Source organism: Opisthocomus hoazin, chromosome Z, assembly GCF_030867145.1.
Source record: "Opisthocomus hoazin isolate bOpiHoa1 chromosome Z, bOpiHoa1.hap1, whole genome shotgun sequence".
Classification (NCBI taxonomy): Eukaryota; Metazoa; Chordata; class Aves; order Opisthocomiformes; family Opisthocomidae; genus Opisthocomus; species Opisthocomus hoazin.
In genome coordinates this window covers 61,071,260-61,091,696 of record NC_134454.1, presented here as the reverse complement: position 1 = coordinate 61,091,696, position 20,437 = coordinate 61,071,260, and the positions used below count along the sequence as shown (strand labels likewise).

Sequence of the window (20,437 nt, the reverse complement as noted above, 5' to 3'; positions counted from 1 at the left end):
CAGGGAGGAGAAACCTGGTTTTAAGCCATTAGGTGTTTTAACTGTTATCCCACACTTCCCTGATCCTTGTGTTTGAGGGCATTTGAATTGTTCCTTCCCAGACTCCAAGATATAAGGGCAAGGTTTGCACAGCCATCTCTGCTGAGCCACTGCTATGGTATGTATGGAAAAGAGAGCATCAAAAGGTACTAATATGCCCTTTGGACTGGAAATGCTGGGGGTGACTCCAGGCTTAAAACAAGAGGGTTCCCCACCCCCTCTTGGTACTAACTTTTTCTTTCTGAATTTTGTTGGTAAAAGTGCAGCACATGTCTACCCAGCTGAGTGTCCAAGACTGACACTAGTGTCTGTTTGAAAAGTGGCTTTCTGGGAGCTCTTTGAATAGCATAGCGTAGCATAGCATAGCATAGCATAGCATAGAACAGAACAGAACAGAACAGAACAGAATAGAATAGAATAGAATAGAATAGGTTTGGTGGAAGGGACCTACAATAATCCTCTGCTCCAACTGCCTGAGCATTCCCGGGCTGACCAAAAGTTACAGTATGTTATTAACGGCTTTGTCCAATTAAACACCGACAGGCTTGGGGCACTGAGGCAGACCCAAGTGGGTAGACACTGTCCTGAGCGTAGAAGCACGCCCTCCCACATCTGCAGCCGGCACCCGAGCGCTTTGCAGGCTGCGGAGCCCCGCGGGCCGGCATCACTGACCCGAGAGGAGTCGGCTGACCTGCCGTGCCTGGGGGACCTCCACGCATTCCCCGCGATGCAGCTGCGGTCCCGGTGCCCGCCCTGACCTTCAGACGAGGTCTCCCAATGGGCCGCCCCAGCGCCTTCCCGGGGTGCCAGTGCCGCTGCTCCCCGAGCCCCAGCATCCCACTTCCGCCAGGACCATTCTGCTCCCTCCCCCCCCCCCCCCCCCCCCCCCGCCTTTTAGTCCCATATCGGTTGCTTTGCGAGCTGATCTCCCAGCCCTCCTTGCTGGCGGCAGGAGGGCGGATCAATAGCAGAGCTCTTCCCCTCCGCACCCAGCCCCAAACCGGCTGCCGGCATCCCTAAGCGTGGGTGCCGGTGCCGTGGTGGGGGTATTACTCTGCCGCACCACGCAGCGCTCGCACCGCACGCTGCTCCTTCCTCTTCACCTGCAGATGCCGTCCCGAACCTGGGATGGACAACAGATCCCTGTGTTCCCTGGGCGCCTTCAGCCGGCAACCGCCGGGAGGGGACTGGGCCTCCTCCCCCCTTGCGAACACCACGGGATAGCGAGAACCGAGCCGAGCAGCCAGCGATTCTTCTCCGGCCACAGTAATTTCCGAGACGAAGGAGCTGGGCGGAAAAGGCTCTGGTCCCTCGCTATCCTTGCCTCTCCAACTCCTTGCAGGGCCTAAGGGACGAGAGGGGGTCTCCGGGAAGGAACCATAGCGGAGGACGCGGATGGCTCTCCCGCCCTCCGCCTTTCACAGGAAGCCGTGTTCGCAGAGATTTCCCCTGTCACACGCACACTGACTCCCGAGAAGATGCACGGAAGCAACTGCAGAACCCAATAGCGGGCTGACAGCCTCCCCTCCTCCCCCCGCAGCAAAGCGCAAGGACACCTGGCTGCTGCAGACGGCCGGGGACGGGATGGGGGTCACGCACGCAAACACACGCACCCCTCCGAGGGGCTGGGGAGCGCCGGGGGCCTCCTCCGTGGCGGGCATCGAGGGGCGAGGGCGGCGCAGGGAAGGGGCGGGGGAGCCGGAGGCGGGGGGAGGAGGAGAGCCCAGCTCCCGCAACGAGGGGAGGAGGGAGGAGGGATCTTGTCGGTGGGATGGTCCGGAAATCCTGTGATAAAAAGAGGGGCGCGGGGGAAAAGTAGGGAGAAGCTGTGCACTTGTTCTTTTGCGCACACCGCGCACCTTCCCTGGCAGTCCTCAGGCACATGGGCGCCGGCCGGGGCCTCTAGCAGCGGAGCGGAGCCGCCGCCGCCGCAGCCACCTGCTCCCGGCCCGGCGCAGCGCCCGCCGCCGAGCGAGGTACCGGTACCGGCGCCGGGGCGGACGGGCCGTGCCGGCCGAAGTGCGGAAGGGCAGCGAGGAGAGGCGAGGTGTGGGAACGCGCGGACGGGGTGCTGGCGGGCCGCGCAGCCTCGGGCACGGCTGCGAGCTGGTGCCGGGCGGGGGCTGGCAGCCCGCCCCGGGGCCGGTCCCCGCGGCCGGGGCCAGCAGCGGGAGGTGGCAGCCCGCGCGGTGGGTCTGCGCCCGGGGCCGCGCCCGGGGCCGGCCTGTCTCAACCTTGAGCCGTCCCGGCTCTTCCGAGGAGGTGCAGCCCGCGCTGTCTTTGCGCTGGGGGCTTTCTGGGCGACGTTTCTGAGGGGCTGGGGTGGGGGGGGGCTTGCCCCACTCCGTGCTGCCCGTCCCGCCACCCGGGCTGCGTCCGCAACCGAGTTCCCCCGCTTGCCCTCCCGGGCACTTGCTGAGCGCTTCACCTTCAAATGCCCCTCGGCGGTCCCCGGCGGAGCTGCCGCTCCGGAGCTAGCTCTCCGAAAACAGAGAGGGCGAGAAACAGGCGGGGAAATATGAAAGTTCAGAGGTTTAACGCCTTCCTGCCCGTCTGCTTCCCTCCACTCCGGGCCACCTGCCCTGCCTGGGTGAACCACCGTGTCCCCTTCCTTCCTTCTTCTTCTGTCAGTTCCCCGCCCGCCAGCATGCAGCTCTGCTCCCCAGGTGCCTTGTCCTGCAAAGCTAGGGTCTGCAGGGATGGGGCATTGAAAAGTTGCACGCACTCAGACAAGGGGAGAAAAGCTGCGAGGAAAGAGCTAAGAAAGACCAGGCATCAGCCTTTTCTGCTCCTAGAGACACCATTCCTCTTCTGGTTGTGCCTCTCTGCAGGCTGTCCTACAAGGATTCCTGGTCTCTGTGCATGTGAGGTGTGGAGGTGGTCAGCACCCCTAAGCCGTTACCATGGATTTTGTCATGAAACAAGCTCTTGGAGGTAAGTGCGGTTGGCCCGTGAGGGGCCTTGCACCCCTTCCCCCCCCCCCCTTCTGCTTTGCACCTGGCAAGAGATGAGATGGACTGGTATGAAGCTCTGGTAGGGTCTGCAGCTGGAAGAGCTGTTTGGGGACCCGGAAGGGCATGCCTGCCACTGATTCATGATCCCAGAGCCAAGTGTTTGAAGAATCTGAGCAGGAGAGGGCAGCAACAACCAGAGACCTATGTCAGCGGAGAGACCTCCCACACAAGGTGTGCAGGCCCTGGGTGATGCCTAATCTGGCAGCGTACCAGCTGGCTGCATATCCTGCTGTACAGTGTGCGGGTTTTGCTCTGCTTCATGCTGTGCCATGTCACTGTGGCAGGTATTACAAAGGCTGCAGACAGATTTAGCCAGAGGAAAAGCAGCATTTTGTGTATGTGTATGAGCACCTCTTTCATGCTCCTGTCAAATGTTGGCCAGACCTTGACCAAAAAACAGACAGTGGAGAAATTTTTGCACGTAGTATTTGGAGAGTTATTTTTAATAAGAATATTGCTGCAATAAGCAGGGAAACAGTAATAAAGTATCCCCCACATTCCCTACCTGGATTTGAGGCCAATGTTTCATATGGTTTCAATGTATTTCCTTCCATGTGTGATGAATTGTTTTAACCTAATTGTGGAAAATAGAAAAGGCCGTGGTGTGGGGGGAGAGAAATTGAAAATGATGTGGAAGTATTTGGGCATGAGTTTTTTTTCATTCTGTTGCAGTTATGCTGCATTTTTGGGATGTTTGGCCTGAACGTTCAGGCAAAACAAGGCTGTCACTGAGGTGATGTTGAATGCTGGCTGTTGTTGGGAACTGGAATAGTTGGCCTCAGAGGAAGTCAACAAGGTGGTTCTGATCATTCTCTCTTGTACTGTATCTCATGTGTGTGTTTTCCATTCGTTTTCCTTTGGAGAAACTGTAGAGTCGTGGGACTGTGGGAATGTTTCATGCATGGTGTTGTTGATATCATATGCAGCTTCAACATTTACAGGACTCTTTGCCATGGCGTGGAAACATGATTTTCATCTTTGAAAGCAAAGGAACTGTGGTTTGGTGTTTCTTTTTTTTTTTTTTTTTCAACAAGGGAGCAAAATTCCCACAGTTAAGAATAGGGCAAGCAACCAAAGTTTTAGTTGAAGTGTTTTGAATGGAAAATCAAACTGGAGAAGAAAGGGTCTAATTTTACTGCACAAAATAGCAAGATATGAAGATATCTATGTGAGAAGATAGCAGTTTGTATGGTAGTAGTGTTACAATTCATTACTTTTCAGTGCGTGTTTTGAAGGAGAAATAGTTTTGAGAAGAGCAGATTTTGCACTGTTTGCTACGGTGTGAATAAGGTTGCTTGTGCAGAAATGAACAAGTGTCCCTGCAAACTGGAGACCTAGCCACTGCAGCTAGAGATCTGTGAATCCACTAAAGGGAAATAACTGCTTAAAGGCTGCAGTTAAAGGCAGGGGGAGGAGGGCTGCAGCAAAGGACTAACAGCTGGGATGCATGCCTTTTCTTGCAGCTTAGTGACTGACCTGAGTTGGAAGCAGTGCCTGCCTGTGCTTAATAGCATTTACTCTGTGTCAAAAATTTTATCATTACACAAATGGGTTACACTAGGTATTGCTTTATTCACAACTCAGAGTTGGGCCATCACCTCAGTGAGTGGCAAAGCTTAACTCGCTAGACCAGTTTATATACATGTATTAAACCAATTACATCAAGTCTAGAATCTTCATAAGTTTCTAAGCAACCGCTCCGTTCCTTTAAGTACATCATTTATTAAGTTCTTTCTATTCTTCTGTCTTCGTAGAATTCTCCCTCGCTGGTTTCAGGCCTTGCTTGGTTTCAGGGTCGTCTCGGCTTCTTTTGTGAATTCTGTTTGATTTCTGTCCCAATTGCAACATACCAATTGTACGGTTTCTTAACACAGCTGTGTTTACACAGCTGAATCTACGTTCTAGTTCTATGATTTTATTCTATTCTAGAATCAATCTTTATAACCAATCTCTAACACTCTGGGCAGACATTCATTCTAACATAATGTTGCATGCCAGGGTCAGGATTTGCATTATAACAGAAGTTGCTGAGAAGGCAAATTCTAAAACCATTGTTTGGTGAAGCCTGAGTTTCTGATGTCTGTCAAGGTGCTGCCCAAGGCACCAGCTTTTCTGCCAGTTGACTTAATGTATTAGCAAAATGTGTTTGTAACTTGTTCACTTGCTTGATAAAGGAGAAGTCTCTGCAGAATGGTGAAGTCCAGGAAGTCTTATTTCATTAAGCAGAGACCTTTCTTTGAACTAGAAATAGTTTCAAAGAAGAAAAACAAGGTCTCCCAGGACAAATATAACATGGGAAGTAAAGGTAGCTTTAGACTCTTGTTTCCCACTGGAGTTAAAGCCCAAACTGATGCAAGCATGAAGTCTGGCCGCACGAGCACAGCAAGCCAAGGACTAAGGGTTACGGTTTGTTTCCTTAATTATGTAGCCAGAACCCTTTTTGTCTGCCAATTCTGACATCCAAAGCGTGGTGCCCAAACTGAGCAAGCCACCAAACCTCTGGTGGGTGACAGGCTTGCTTTGTCTAGGATACATGATGTGATCTGCTTGTGAGCTTTTCTGTTATGCCCAGTTTCAGGGAGATCTTCCTGTGGATTTCATGGCTTCTTGATTTTAGTTTTATGTGGTTTTTCCCAGAACACCTCTGAATTAATTTTGCTGTTTGCTAGGGATTTTTTGAATGGGGCAGAAGTGCTTAGCCTATCCTCAAAATTTCTTCTGTCACTCCTGGAAGAAAGAAAAACAATATTGCCATTTTGTCAGTAAGGCCCTGTCCAATTTATAGGGAATCACACTTGCTATAGAAACTGCTTGCAGACCTACAGCTGTGATAGCTTAACCCTTTCACTATCTCAGATGGAACCACTTCACAAAGGCCAAGGGCCAATTGGGTTTCCTTGTTTGAGTGTTATGGACATGGCATTTTCTCTTCACAGTTTACAGCACCACAGTGGGGCTTAGGCCAGAGCTTATGGTAGCTAAGAGCCTGGATTTGAGAACGGTTTGCGAATGCGATGCTTTTGCTCTTTGGCTGTTGGACAGGGCCGTGCAGGGCTTTGAAACATATGAGGACTTTGGGACCAGGTTTTATCATACCGGAGTGATCAGAAGATGTACTGGGAAGGAAAATGTCATTGCTGTCCCACTCCCTCACTCACCTTCTTGAGGAATAGGAGGTCTCACACTTTGCCTAATTAATGATGAACAGTAGCATTAGCAGAACACTCCTGTGGGATTTTTCCCATTGCCTTGGAAGCAGTCCATGAAGACATTTCCTTTGTCTCTAATGGCACAGGACAATCAGATTTGTTTTTCCTTGGAGTTTTATCAGTCATAGGGGAAGAAGGCAGCAAGGTGTTTTGTAAGGTAGGTGACCTAAGTTAGCAAGCAAGGAAAGGCAGCTATGTTGTGTAAACTTGCTTTGTTTGGAAGTCTGTGTGACTAGGGGATTTAGGTTTTGTGAAATCAGTTTGACAGATTGTGTTGCTGAGGTAGAATGAGGTAGAATAGCAACATTTCCCTGACTTGTTGTTAAAGGGGGTCTGCAGAAGCCTGCTGTTTCTGTGCAGTGGAAAGCCATCCTCTGCTATCCTGCCAGCACTGGGATTTTGATGCTGGTGTTGGCAGCAGAGTCTTTGTCTGATGGTTGACAAGTTTGAAATGTGTCTTTGCAAATCCATGACCTCTTCAGTGTGAGACCCTTGACCCTTTCATTAGCAGTGGGGACTGTGGTTTGGGAAAAGCAGTACAAAATATAAACATATTTGACCAATTTGCTTCTGTGGCTTTTTTTTGTGCTCCTCGGACCTTTCAACACCCTGTGTGAAAGTCACTCTATTGTCTGACAGTGACAGAAGCCATAGAGATGAAACGCAGTCATAATGCTGATTAGCTGTGTAGGAGAAGAAAAATAAAATAAATAGCAAGGAGAAACCTAGAGGCTTAAAATTGCTGCTTCTTCCACAGAAGCAACAGAGACAGCAAAGGGCTATTTTGTACCTATGACTCTGTCACACCAGCAGGCATTGACGTAAGTGTGTAGCCAGTGTGATTGGTCACTTCGCAGTTCGTATGAGAGTTCACTAGATGTAGACAACCAAAGTGATTTCATGATTGCATTTTATGTTAGAGTGCTCTTTAACAAGCCAGGTTAGAGCTCTGGAGCACTGTCATCATGACCAAGGTGTATGACTTCCCAGGAAAAAACTGGAAGTGAAGGACCTGAAATGGCCCTTGGAGGAATTTAGCCAGACTGTTTTTCAGAGGGCATTGTTTATTTCTTCAGAGGTATGTGTGAAAGTGAGGGATGCATTAACACCTGACTCTCATGTCCTACTACACTGTCTCACTTCCTCTGTCACTGGTGGCTTGGACAAGTAAGGAAACTGGACTGAAGTGGAAGACGACGAACTTCATGAAGTTTGCTGGTTGTCATGTTACTAGTGGGAGACTTGAGGACCAAGGGTCTTGGGCATTTTCATATGGGAAAAAGAGAAGGTGAAAGCCCATGGGAAGGTGATGAGGACTTGTCTGAGGTGGGTTCATGATGTGGTTGAAGAGCAAGAGATTTGTTACTGCAGAAACTAGCAGTGTGCAGACCAGAATGCTGTGAAGATATGGACATACAGAACAACACAGCTGTTGAGATGTTCACAGCTGAACACAACAGCTTGAACTCTGTATTATATGGTGTTGCAAAGGGCTCTGTTAATGTAATCCTTTTATTACTATGGAAAGGAGAAATGTCTAGCTGGGATGCCTGCCTTAAATAGTGCAATCCCCATCAGGAGGAAGGGTACATTTGAGTTTCTGAATATATATTCATCAGGTTATATTACAGGCATGATTTTCTGTTTTATTAGCAGCAGCTTGGAGTGAAGACCACTGCTTGGCATTCACTTTTTGCTGTCAAGATTCAGCAGAGCCTTGTTTTGGTTCATAAGGAGTCTTCAAATACTGTGGGCAGAAGACAAATGCAACCAGATTGCCATCTGCAGTATATCAGCAGGAGGATACTGCCTACTTCATGTCCCTTACTAGCAGCTTTTGTTCAGCTAGGTATACCACAAAACACAGTCCAGAGGGAGTCCCCTTGTTCTTGAAGCTGGGCAGAGATTTAAATACTACTGAAGATAATGGGATTTAAGTCACTGTCCATCAGCTCTGAAAAACAGCCCCTGTGCTAAGCTTACATTAGTGAAGATGTGTGTATGAATGCCAGATAAGCCTGAATGGAAACTGTACTAGTGTTTAACAACACCTTAGCAGCGGCCTTCTGTGTGACTTATGAAGGGTGTATTTTGCTGCTGCATTTGCCTCACTTTACTTCCTTGTGATGTGGGGACTAAGTCCTTGATTTCCCCTGGAGAAGTCAGTGAGATTGAGTGCAATTAGAGGCAGTACAAACCAGTCCAGGGTGGAACAGAGTGAATTAAATGCAGTGGTTTCTGCCTTATCCTCCTCCAACTTGGCTTCTTGTTTCTCACAATTGCAGTTGCTCTGGGACCTCATACATCAGCTAGACTGTGCTCCACTGCTTATGTTAATATGTGAAGTCCTGGAGCAGGAGGGAAACTGTAACACACAACTGCAAGTTGTAGTGCCAACAAGTAGTTCTGGTATTTACTTCTGAGATCTCTTTTGCCTGTAATCCCTGAAACTTGTGACACATTAAGTCTTTTGTTTTGTAGTCAGTTGCTTCCAGATCACAAAGACTGAAGAATATGAGATGAGGCAGGCAGTCTCCAGCTCACTGTAGCATGTGGTAGATGTTGGGGGACCATCTACCTTTGTTCTCAGATAACTTCTGCCTGTATTGTGTGAAATTCTGGGCCCAACAATTTTAAAAAGACTGTTAAGGCGCTTGAATGTATCCAGACGAGGGCAACAAAACTGGTGAAAGGCCTGGAAGGCACGTCCTACGAGGAGTGGCTGAGGACTCTGGGTTTGTCTAGTTTGGAGAAAAGGAGGCTGAGGGGTGACCTCATTCTTCTCTACAGCTTCTTGAGGAGGTGAAAGTGGAAAGGGAGGTGCTGATCTCTTCTCCCGGGGATCCAGTGACAGGATGCATGGGGATGATTCGAAATTGCTTCAGGGGAGGTTCACACTTGACCTTAGGAAACACTTTTTTACTAGGAGGGTGGTTAAACACTGAAACAGGGTTTCTAGACAGGTGGTAAATGCCCCATGCTTGTCAGTATTTCAGAAGCCTTTGGACAATACCCTTAATAGCAAGCTTTAACTTTTGTTCAGCCCTGAAGTGCTCAGGCAGTTCTACATGATCGTTTTAGGTCCCTGCTAACAACTGAACTATTCTGTCCTATAAATTCTTAAGAGTAGAAGATGAATTCTGCAGCTCCAGTTTGTGGTATGGTTGTGTTATTGAGCTATTGTCTTCTTGATTGTTTTTTCTTTGTCTGATGCTTTGAGTATATGTATTTGAATGACATTTTGAAGATGAAGAGATAGTGTTGATATCTGCTGGATACATTTTTCACAAGGAGTGGTTTTAGAGGACTTTTTTTTCTGTACTGCTGGCAAAGAGGTTTTCTTCAAGAAATTGGATTAAATTGCATGCAATCATGGTGTCTGTTGCTGAGACAAGGACAAAAAGAAAAATGCCATGTAGATGTGTCAGTGCTTCCAGAAAGACAGAACAAACATGGGTTCTGTAGCTGTTCAAGGCTGGTTAATCTATACCTGCCTTTGATTCTCTTTGTTCATTAATTTGACGCCAGATCCTCAGATGGCAACCTGTAGGGCTTAGCTTGTTCTTCAAGAATTCCCATTAAAATGAGGGAGCAAGATGTCTTCCAAGGAAGCAGACCATTGACTGTGGAGATCATACCAGTGAAACAAGTACAATGAGGGTCTGCTGATTTATTCCATCTGTGAGCCAAACCCGGAGGAGGATAACTGGCCAGGTTCTTCCTTCCTGTGCCTTTCTTGAGAAACCTTCCTATTATGTTTTCTTGCCTCTGTTGGGCGTGTTGCTGTTAGAATCATACAAATGCTTTCACTTGTGTCTGCTGGCATCTTACTTCTGTCTTATTTGTAAGCAGGCACTGAGAGCAGAGTGTACTTATTTAGTATCCTTGGAGGAAATGAGCAACCTTCAGCCTGCTGATTGTAGAGGTGCGCCACAAAGAGCTTAACTGAGATTTCTCCTGCTGAGTATCTACTTGCCAAAAGCCTGCCTGAGTGACATGGATAAGCAGGAAGTTTTCTCTCTAAGAGGGAGAAAAAAGGAAATTTCACATGCAGTAAGGAGTTTGTCTAGGATTCCTTCATGGCAGAACAAAAGAGGCTTCTCTTTAATTGTCTGTCCGCTTTGAAGGAAGGTCTGCATACTTTTCATTTTAATATCTATTGCTGTACACCTGAACCTTTCTGGCTTTTTTTTTGTATCTTTCATAATTGAAGTTGGTCCTCATGGAGGCAAAGAAAAGTGGTGGGTTTTTTCGCACTGCATACTTCTGGCACGAATAGAGTGTCAGTGCTGAAATTTTGGCCTGTGTTGCATAGGAAGCACTACCTGCAGCAATGAATTTGGAGCTGGGCAGGAGTCTAATGCATGATGCACTGCAGTTATTCAGACCTTTTGGGTGAAATGGGACTCTGAAAATATAAGCTATTGGTTTGCTTTTGTGTTGGTTCTTAGAGGGAAGTTCAGACTGTAGTTCAGCTGTTAGCTGTGGAGACCTATTCACTTGGTCATGTGCTGGCAAAAGGACAGCCATTAGAGAAGGCTGGTGTATATGAAAGCTGATGTACATGGGAAGACTTTGTGCTTTGATTAGAAACAAAGATAATACTATGAAGTCAAATCCATGAGGGCTAACATGGGGTTAGAAATCTTGATGAGTTAGGTTGAGAGTGTACAGACAATTTGAAGCTGTTATCACTCCAGTAATGTACAGGGCTCCAAAAAGGCCTAAGTAATCTCTGCAAAGGCTCTGCATTCTTAAGGGAAGACAAGCACCCTGCGTTTATGGAGGATAGGAATGTCTCTTTCATTCTGGAGCACCCGCAAGGCCAACAGCACAGAATCCATTCTAGCAGCAAGATGTTTGCATGGGAAATTGCAGTATGAAATCTGTGGCAGCTGCATGGAGATTAGAAGTTCTCCAGCAGTTTTTGAAGGCCACCAATTTGTGGAGGACACCTGGAAGAAGAACGGCAGTAAGCAGGAAAGGCTGGCAGAAAGAAAGCGACAGATCTCTAGTGTATTGCCACTGGTTTGTCTCATGTCATAGGGCAACATGCAAATGCATGCTCTTCTGTCTGAATGCCATGGTGTCCTCTTCGAACATCATGTGATAGTGCTTAGAGAGGAAAGAGGGAATAGAGGCTGGTGCTGAAACTTGGAGACAGATACATGTTCTAGTGTTCTCTGGAATGGGAATCCACATTTTTTAAGGCCTTTGGAGAGGGGATGTAGTTCATAAACTGGTGACTAAAGGGTGTTAGTCCCTAAAAGCTGCAGAATATCAACTTCCACTTCCAACAGCTGCAGATGCAGCATGCTGAGCCTCTTCCAAGTTCTTAGACTCTCCTCTTTCAGTGGAGGGGAAGAGAGCACTCTGCCTTAACCTGGACAACAGTCTTTGGGAGGTTACAGCTTTGCACTACTTTTGTAGGCTCATTCCATGTGCTGAAATCAAGTGCTTGTTCAAGGCTACACGGAACCTTAAACATCTGCTAAGTTATGGCTTTGAGGACTATGTTAGTTGCCATCTTATTTTCTCACCTGCAGACTGATAATGAGAGCTTGTATATAGTTTCTTGCAGGCTGTATTTAGTGGCTGGAATACGTGTCTCAAAGGATGTAGAGCTTTGAGAGGCTGAGAATTTCCACAGGTTGCTGAGCAGATGATTGTGTGGTTTGCTGAAGAGTAACAGCTGCAATTGCAGACATGACAAAGGTTACGAGTGATCTTGCTATCACTGGTACAAATCACAGTGCATATTAGAAACAAAATACTTTAAACAAATCATGTCTCTACTAGGGACAAATCAGTGATCACACTGAAATTCCAGAATTGACTTTTTTCCCCCCTGCGGTTTTAAATGACCTAATTTCAAATTGGGTGGATGATGTAACTGCAGAATTGCATTAATACAAACAAATTTAATCTGCTGACTTTGTGCATCTTTTTACAATTGGAATTTGTCATTACCTACAAAAAATGAAGCTCCTTAGCAGCTACTTATGGTTTTCCAGCATGATTTGAGTCTTGTGGCTTTTTTGCAGTGAGACTGACCTTGAAGGAATGTCAAACATGCAATATCAAAAGAATTTTGGGATTCAAATGGCTGTGAATTATCTTCTGTGGAAAATAAGGAAAGAAGCAGAGAAACCCAAGTCTGGAATGGTGGACCTGTTCTGATAACTCTCGTCCCTTGAGAGAATGGGAGCAATGAAGGGGAAGGCAGACAACAATTGAAGGAAAAAGCATGGCAAAGAAATGTATGTCAATGCTTAGGCTGGCAGATAGCTGAACTGCCATGTCTCTGTGCCCCTGGATCCACCTTTTCTTTTTAGCTGGTGAGCACAGGCAAAGTTGACCAGTGGAAAAGAAGTTTTGAACCTTGTTTTCAAGGTAACTTAGTGGGAGATCATTGTCTCAACTACTGCCCTCACCTATGGGCAAACCCTGGGTGTGCTTGGGAAGGTCACTTGCTCTCTAGATTAGATGGTATCTCTCCCATTCTCCTTGCATAGGAAGCAGTACGTGGCACATGGCTTCATTAGCCCAAGAGCAGGACAGTCAAGTGTGACTCATGGGCACCTGAACATTGCCCTTCCCTTCATGGGAAGGGAATAGCATTCTTTTTCCCTTTTGTCACTGCTTTTTCTGCTTGATTATGCTTGGCAGAGCTGAACTTGCATACTTAACGGACTTAAAATTTTGTCCTTAACTTGACATTGGCAGTGATACTTTCCTGTTCATTCTGCCTCCCTTCTAGTATGTTATTGCATATAGTGTGAGACTTTCTATGTGCCCCTGCAGGGGCAGAAAGTGTGTGGGACTGCTTGGTCTCTGTTCCGGTGCCTGTCCTAGTGTATATGTCCATTAAATTTATTGAAAATGCATGCGTTAACTATAATTTTAATTTGCAAGAGGAATTTGGAAGGTTCTACTAAAACACAGGTTTTTTTTTCGCGAGAAGCTTTTAAACACACAGTTTGTATTCTCTCCGTAATCAAGAAGAGAAAGACTCATCACAAACTTGAATGACTGCATGAGACTAAGACATCCTATCCAGACAGATGTATTTTTAATCCATGACAGCCATTTATTTTATGCTCGAGTTAAGTGTATGCATGCTACTCTTCCCTGAATCAATATGTGACTCTGAGTAAATTGTTTTGTTTTTTGGGAGTGAACTAATTTCTCTTTGTGGTTTGCTTCACATTTAATTTTTTGGTAAATAAATTTTATTTAAAAAAACCAGACAAAATAATAACAAAAAGTTGAGGAGAAGGGGAAAATATTCAAAGGTTTTGGTAACCGCCAGCACATCATAGCTGCTACTATGCACAGTTCTAGCTGGGAATAAAACTGCTTGAGAGAGTGTATAGAAAAGCCCCAGTCTCCATCAGAAATACACAACTCTTTTTTTTTTTTTTTTTAGGGTTTTTTTTTGCATTCTGTATATTTAGAACACTTTTCGTGTGACAATTGCAACTATCTCTGCTGTATTTGTCTTACTACACAGTTTAAATATCAGCAGTTCCTGTTCCATGTCAGCCAAGCTGCACAGTGACATATGAAAAGGATCACGAAAGAAGAAATTTAGTTACATAAAGATGCATTAAAATGCTGAGGAAAAAGGTTAATAAGGGACACAACTGCTCTCTCTCTATACATGAGAAAGGTAAACTCCGCAGTGCAGGAATTGCTTCTTAAAGTGAAGGACAATATTGATAAAAGAATGTGAATAAATTAGCCATGAACAGATTTGAGTCAGGAATTAGTGACTAGCAGAAGAGGAGAGAGGTGCTGGGAGAACCTGCTGCTGGGGGAAACAGGGAGAAATGGAGGCTGGGTCTCAGGTGGGTTTCAGATAACTTATCAGTGTAATTGTGCGTGCCCAGAGAGACAGGGCCAGTGAGGCAGTAAACAATATTCTATCTACAGAAAGCAGACAACATCTTTGACTCTTCACTTGTAAGATGTTCATAATAACAAAATCACCTTTAAAAGAGGTTTAGTTTTTACATTCAATTTTGATGCTGTTACAATATGTCATAGTCTCTGAAGGGATCCAGGGATCTATCCCAACTCAGTGGGAACCAGCAGTGTGTGCCTCTGGGTGAGGTTGTCAGAGCTGTGGTTAATTTTCTCTTTTCTGAAAACTTTTTAGCCCTATTGTAACCTTATGAGAGGAGGAGAGGTCTGCCAGCTATATCATCTCACTGCTTCAAGGATTATCTGAAATCAACTATCGGATGAAAATGATTTTATTTCAAAGGACCTGGTGGGTTTACAAACTAATTTCTAGAATAGCTGGTCAGGTTGCTTCTGAATAACACAAACTCACAGCTACACTGGATGTTTTTCTAGCTGTGGTGCTTCAGCCCAGGCAGAGATTTTGAGTTTCACGTAGCAAGCATAGCTTGAAATTCCCTCCATGGTAACTTCTACCTGCCGTTCACATGGAAGAAGCTGTTTTCAATATATTTGTTCATTTATTTTATGCTACAGTGAAGAAATAAATAATTTCAGAGCTAAGTGTTTCCCTGGAATCCCCTCACAGTTTTGAACAGTTGTCTGACAACAAGCTATTCTGTCTTCTTCAGTACCAATATTTACTATGTCACTTGTGATGGCAAATTGTTAGATTCAGTTTATGTTTCTCACTTCATGCTCCTGCTCTCCACCCTGGCAATAACCTGGACTCAGGCTCATATTGCAATAGGACTTAAATCTCTACCTAAATAGACACTTTAGGAGGGTGCCTTATGCTGGCTTAGCACCCAGGGAAAGAGACATGTTTTATATGCAGGACTCAATCCCTTGAGCTCAAATGTCTCCTGTAGCATTGTCAGCCTCTGTCCCCATGGCTGTTAAGTTTCCAGCAGAGTCTCCTTAAAACTGCCTGACTACTTCAGGATTGTCTACCCAAACGAAACCTTCATCCAGGGCAGAGGGTAGGACACCAGATTACTGCCATAGCAAGGTGTTGGCTTATGGAAGAGAACAGGAACATGCCATCCCTGTCACTGATGCTCACTGTGCATCTTCTTGTAGTGCCAGTGAGCGCTCTGCCAGGTGGAGACCCCAGTGCAATTCATGTGTGTCTGAACACCATGTCAAGATGCTTCCTTTTCTTGTTATGTGGCTTTTCTGGTCATGAGTTTTTCCTTGTCATGGAGACAATTAACTTGCCTCCTGGCTAAGATGCTTGATGGAGACTTCTGTTTTTGCTTTTTAACTGTTATCTGGTAAAACTCTTCAGGTGGCACTGCTTCCACCTGGACCTCAGTTCCTCTCCTTTAAGACAGTATGCATGTGTTCCTGCTATGCTGGCAGCTGTGCCAGTAGTTGCTTAAAATAGTGGGTAAAACACGTCCTCTTAATCACCACCACAGATGAGAGTGTTCTGCTTCCACACCAGCTAAAGTGAAGACACAGCTGCTGCAGTTTTAACTCTGCTTCACATCTTAGATCCTCTCCCATGGTTAAGTGCAGGGTATGTCATCTTCAATGCTGTTTTAACTGCAGTCAACTATTTTGAATTGGCCACCCTGAGTTAAGAACACCCATTATTTTTTCTCTCAGTTGTAGATATGCTGTCTTATTGCTTCTTCTTAGGTGGCTATTTGTCTGATATTTATTTAAGGCTCGGTGTGTATTTTGCTTTGTACTGTAGAAGAGTAGGTCCTTATTATGTGCTTAAAAACTTAGTCCTAATTAAAAGACAGCAACTGAGCTAATCTAGCCCAATAGAGATAAACTCTGTGTGACTGGTGAAACCCAGGGCTTGATTCTGGACAACAGGGTCCTGAGCCCACATGGGCACTGCTCTGATACAGCGTAATGTAATTTACACTTTTCATCTGTTCTAAACATGTCTTTTTTGACAGATATCTGTCAATGTACAGCAGTTGAAGTCCAAGTTTTCTACTAGTTTCTTGCAGACAAAAGTAAAATAATCACAGTATTTTTCTTCACTTCTTAAAAATTCACAAAAATCCCTTCAAAATCTCATGGGTTGGAGTATTTCTTGTTTCTACACAGTCTGAAAGGGATGGGTTAGATCTACCATCTCCACTGCTGAATGTGCATGGAAGAGGCATTTGTGACTGGCTAATCCGGAGATGGTATTAGTTACAGCAGATCTCAAACATACCACAAGTGCAGCATGGGCCCTTTGGAGTGAAGCAATTATGTATTTTGTTGTCTTAAGAACACAGTGACCTAGATTCTCTTTTCCTTTTTCTCTTTTTCTGTTTTCTTTTTTCCTGTTTCCTCATGGGGTGGCCCACTTAGTTGATTAAAATGCAACTGAATTAGAACTGCTTGTGTTACAGCTGGGAATAAAGCAGATGTAAAGAGACTAGGGTTGATAAAGTAATTTATTTTTTGCCTTGCAGGTTAGCTGGAATTTATGGTTGGGATTAAGTGACAAGCATTAGTTTTAGTTTCTTTTGGATAACAAACATCTCAAAATAGCCTTGGCTGGCAGTAGGGAATGCAAAAGTGATTCAATGAGTAGTTGTGCGTTTAATGGTAAGAAGAAAAAGGTAATGGTCGAATTCATAAAAGATTGGAAATAAGTTTTAAATCCACAGTAAGCTCAAAGTCAACACATGCAGTGACAGCATGGGTCATATTTTGTTTGAAGAGAATACATAAACCACATTGACACTTGTGCATTTTTTTATATTTTTAGTGCACCTGCAAATTTTCTAATAAATCATCAGAGGCATCAGGAGGGCAAATAAGTCATCCAGGCAGAGTTTGCAAAGCAGGTGACCAAACCGCAGCTAAAAAAAACCCATCCTACACAGTGGGTTCTACATCTTACGTTTGGTGACAGAATTATCCTTTAGTTTAAGGACATGACAGCCAGGTAACATGTGGTCCATGCTAAAAAAAAATGTATTTAGTAGAAACTGACATTGGCTCAGTGTTGTGTTTGTTGCTTCATCCATTTTCTCGTCTCACTTAAAGCTCAGGGAACAAAACAAAAGCAAATTAGTTCAGTGCAGGACAGCCTGGAAAGTAGAATTCCTCTTCCCATGAAGTTCAAGGAGGGAAAGGATCCAGTGAGACCTCTTAATTCCTGAAGACATATAGAGTCAAACTGCAGTCCTAGGTAGGTATCTCTAGGTAGATATCTCTAGGTAGAGATCTGCAGCAGGGAAGAAGCTGTGGATGGAACCCAGCACCGAATTTATATATGGACTCCAGGTGGTGGGAGGAGTACCTTCTGTCTCTTTGGGCTGGATGCTTAGTGTGGTTTCTTGCTGTATTATCGCATCACCTGCAGCTGAGCAGTGTGCCTTCACACTGTTGCCACCTGCACATTCAAACATGACAGCTTTGCCAGGGGAAAAAGCAACTAGTATTCTGCTCTTATTTCTGTCCCTGACAGCAGTATACAAATATTCTGGGAGACACTATACCAGGCTGATGGCTGAGTTCATTGGTTATGACAAGAGCTCGAAGTGCAGCTCCCTTAGAGTGAAAGAGAAAGATTACACGCTTCTATCTTCAAACAGTTTGTAAGAATGAAGCGCTGTTATCTTTACAGGGAAATTTCCCTCCATTGGGAAGGATTTATCAGAAATACCACAGATGATAAAGCCAGTTGTGTAAATTGAAGGCCTTGAAGGCCCTAGAAGACCTTGACTTAAAGATGACTGACATCAAGGGGAAGGCCACACTTGATTTCAAATGGTCTGAGTGCCATTTGAAATTAAAGCATCTGAGACATGCTTGTACGTGATTTCAGATGTCTTTCTGCATCTTCTCCATGCTGTGCTTTTGTATTGACTTTCATGGTTAATTTTCTGTCCTCTTTCAATGGCTAACATACAAGGATATGAACATTGGCCTATCTTACGGTCATCTTTTTTTCCTCATTTCATGAACCTTCCTGTCAGAATGTTGTCTGTCTTCATTTTACTTTGGTGCTAAGATAGCTCTAAAATCATATAATAGGAGAGCTTAGGAACCATTTCTTGAGATGTATCCACCAGGATCAGATTATCTGTGTGGTATTCCTCGTCTAATATGTGGTGCCTAGTGGAAGGATCTCATTGGTGTTGCTTGTTTCAGCTACTTCAGGACTGTTGCTGTGCTCTGATGCGCAGAGTGGATCTGTTTTAGTCACTCCCACAAGACCAGGAATGCTGTACATAGTCCGTGTGAGAAAGACTGGCAGGCCTTGGCCTTGATAATGCTTTCTTTCCTGTCTTCCTTGTTACACAAGCTCCTGTCTAACTTGTTTCTAAAGGCACCTAGTGATTCATACCCATGTTGTCACCCTGCCCAGAGCAGTAAATCACCCTTGTCTACCTGCGTGGCACAGGTGGGGATCCCCTTGTCATGTACTCCTTAGGAGAAGACATTTTTTGATGGTGCAGCTGGTAGGGTTGAACACCATGAATCCACTGACATTTTCCTAATGCTGTTTGGTATGGCCAGAGTTGCTGTCTGTGTTACACAGGAATGCTGGGGTCTATTCTTCCTGGTGACTTCTTATCAGGACAATGATGGAAGGAAGAAAATCAAATAACAAATCTTGTTTCAGGGCTCAGCACTCCAGTTATCCACCAATAAACTTGCTACCCTTCTTTAGACTGCTGCAGCTTCTTTCCCACAACCATGTGCCTAGATTGTGGTACTTGCTGTTATCTAAAGCTGGGTTCTTCTTTGTCCCAGCAGTGAAGTTAAAGACAAATAAATGATACCGTATGAATTTACACAGTTCAGCAGTCTGGATTATAGGGCCAATATTCACACGGCGCTGGTGAAAGAGCTGGCATGTACTGTCTGTGGAGTGTACTTGTAGCGGTTAATGGTATCAGTGACTTTCATCCAGTGAGCTTCGGTTCTGTCTCTGCTCATGATGACACAGTAATTTTGTGATGAACTGGACTCAGACTGGAATTCTAGCAGTTTATACTGGGGCTATATAAGTGCAGATCTCCCTTAGAAAGACCTGGCCTTGACTTTAATGAGAAAGCATGGTGACCTTTGGCAGAAATGTGCATCCTGACCTAGGATGTGGAGAGAATGAGATCCTTTATTCATGGGGCATGATTCAGAGCTCCCAGCAGTAAGCACAGGACCTTGTTCACATGGTGGCAGAATACCATGTACTGCTGCTGGTTGTACTGCACCATGGATGACAGCTGGTGCAGCCTGCTTACAACCTCAATTCCAGCAGATCTCTCCTCTCAGAAAGCTCATGGCACCCTTTGAAGAGCCATTCTGTGCTGAGAGAGCGTTCACTCTCCCTACCCGTCTGTTAGATGGCCTCGTTGCCACACAGAAAAAACACTAGGCTGGCTTTACTAAACTGCTGGCCTCGCTGAGAAGGTGATCTGTCTGTACCTCCCACTAGTGTTTGCACACAGTAACTGCAGAGTACCATTGTACAGGGCATTGAATACGAGCAAGAAGAAACCCTTCGATGACTGTATTGATTATAGGAGAACAGTAAACTCAGAGGCAGGAGTACAATCCCTGTTATCCACCATTCCCCATAATTTTCATTCCATGTGCAAGCTTGTACCAGGGAATCAAAGAGACTTGCCATGCTTGTATCACTGACAGTCTCCGAGTAGTTAAATTCAGTTCAGGGTTCAAACAGAAAGACCTGAGGTTACTTATGTTCTGGCAAATGCTCACTGTTCATGTTAGTTAACCTTTTAATTAGAGAACTAAATAAAGAAAGTGATTAGAGGTAAGTGGCTTGAAATGCAAAACACTCAATAGAGCTTTAATTTTAACAAGGTCCCTATTCCCATTCTCTTTGACTACAAAGCTTTTATGAGGGATCCAACTCATGAGTCAGTCTTTATTAAGACGTGTTAAAACTGGCAATAATTTCTCTCTGAAAAAGAAGAAATTGTGTTGGGCAGAGCTGGGTTTGTTCTTTTTTTTTTTTTTTCTCGTTTTCAAATCCACTCCTGTACCCCTAAAAACAAACCAAGCACACACTAGGGCAAGTGTGAGAGGAGAGAGGAATACTGGCATAATTTGTCTTCTCCTTGGAGAGCTTGACCTACCCTTGCAGCCTTTGTTGAGCAAGGATAGACAGTATAACACATGTAATCAGCCACTTGGAGTCCTTGCTGACTTTTGGCTGATTCTGTGGTCATGAGCACATGACGGTTTGGTAGATGAAGCAGAATTGCCTGT

General features: G+C 45.3%; 1 protein-coding gene across 2 annotated transcripts in view; it reads left to right on the top strand.

Annotated features, from left to right (window-relative positions):
• The first annotated feature begins 1,829 nt into the window (after nucleotides 1-1,829).
• The window catches only part of CPLX1 (complexin 1), a 128,919-nt gene continuing 110,311 nt past the window's right edge, over nucleotides 1,830-20,437 (top strand). The window contains exons 1-2 of one of the 2 annotated variants that reach the window (XM_075411211.1): nucleotides 1,830-2,015; nucleotides 2,871-2,973. In XM_075411211.1, coding sequence (XP_075267326.1) covers nucleotides 2,943-2,973 — 31 coding nt within the window. In that variant the 5' untranslated portion in view covers nucleotides 1,830-2,015; nucleotides 2,871-2,942. Of the gene's footprint in view, nucleotides 2,087-2,870; nucleotides 2,974-20,437 lie in introns of both variants that reach the window. The other variant, XM_075411210.1, reaches the window with a different exon arrangement.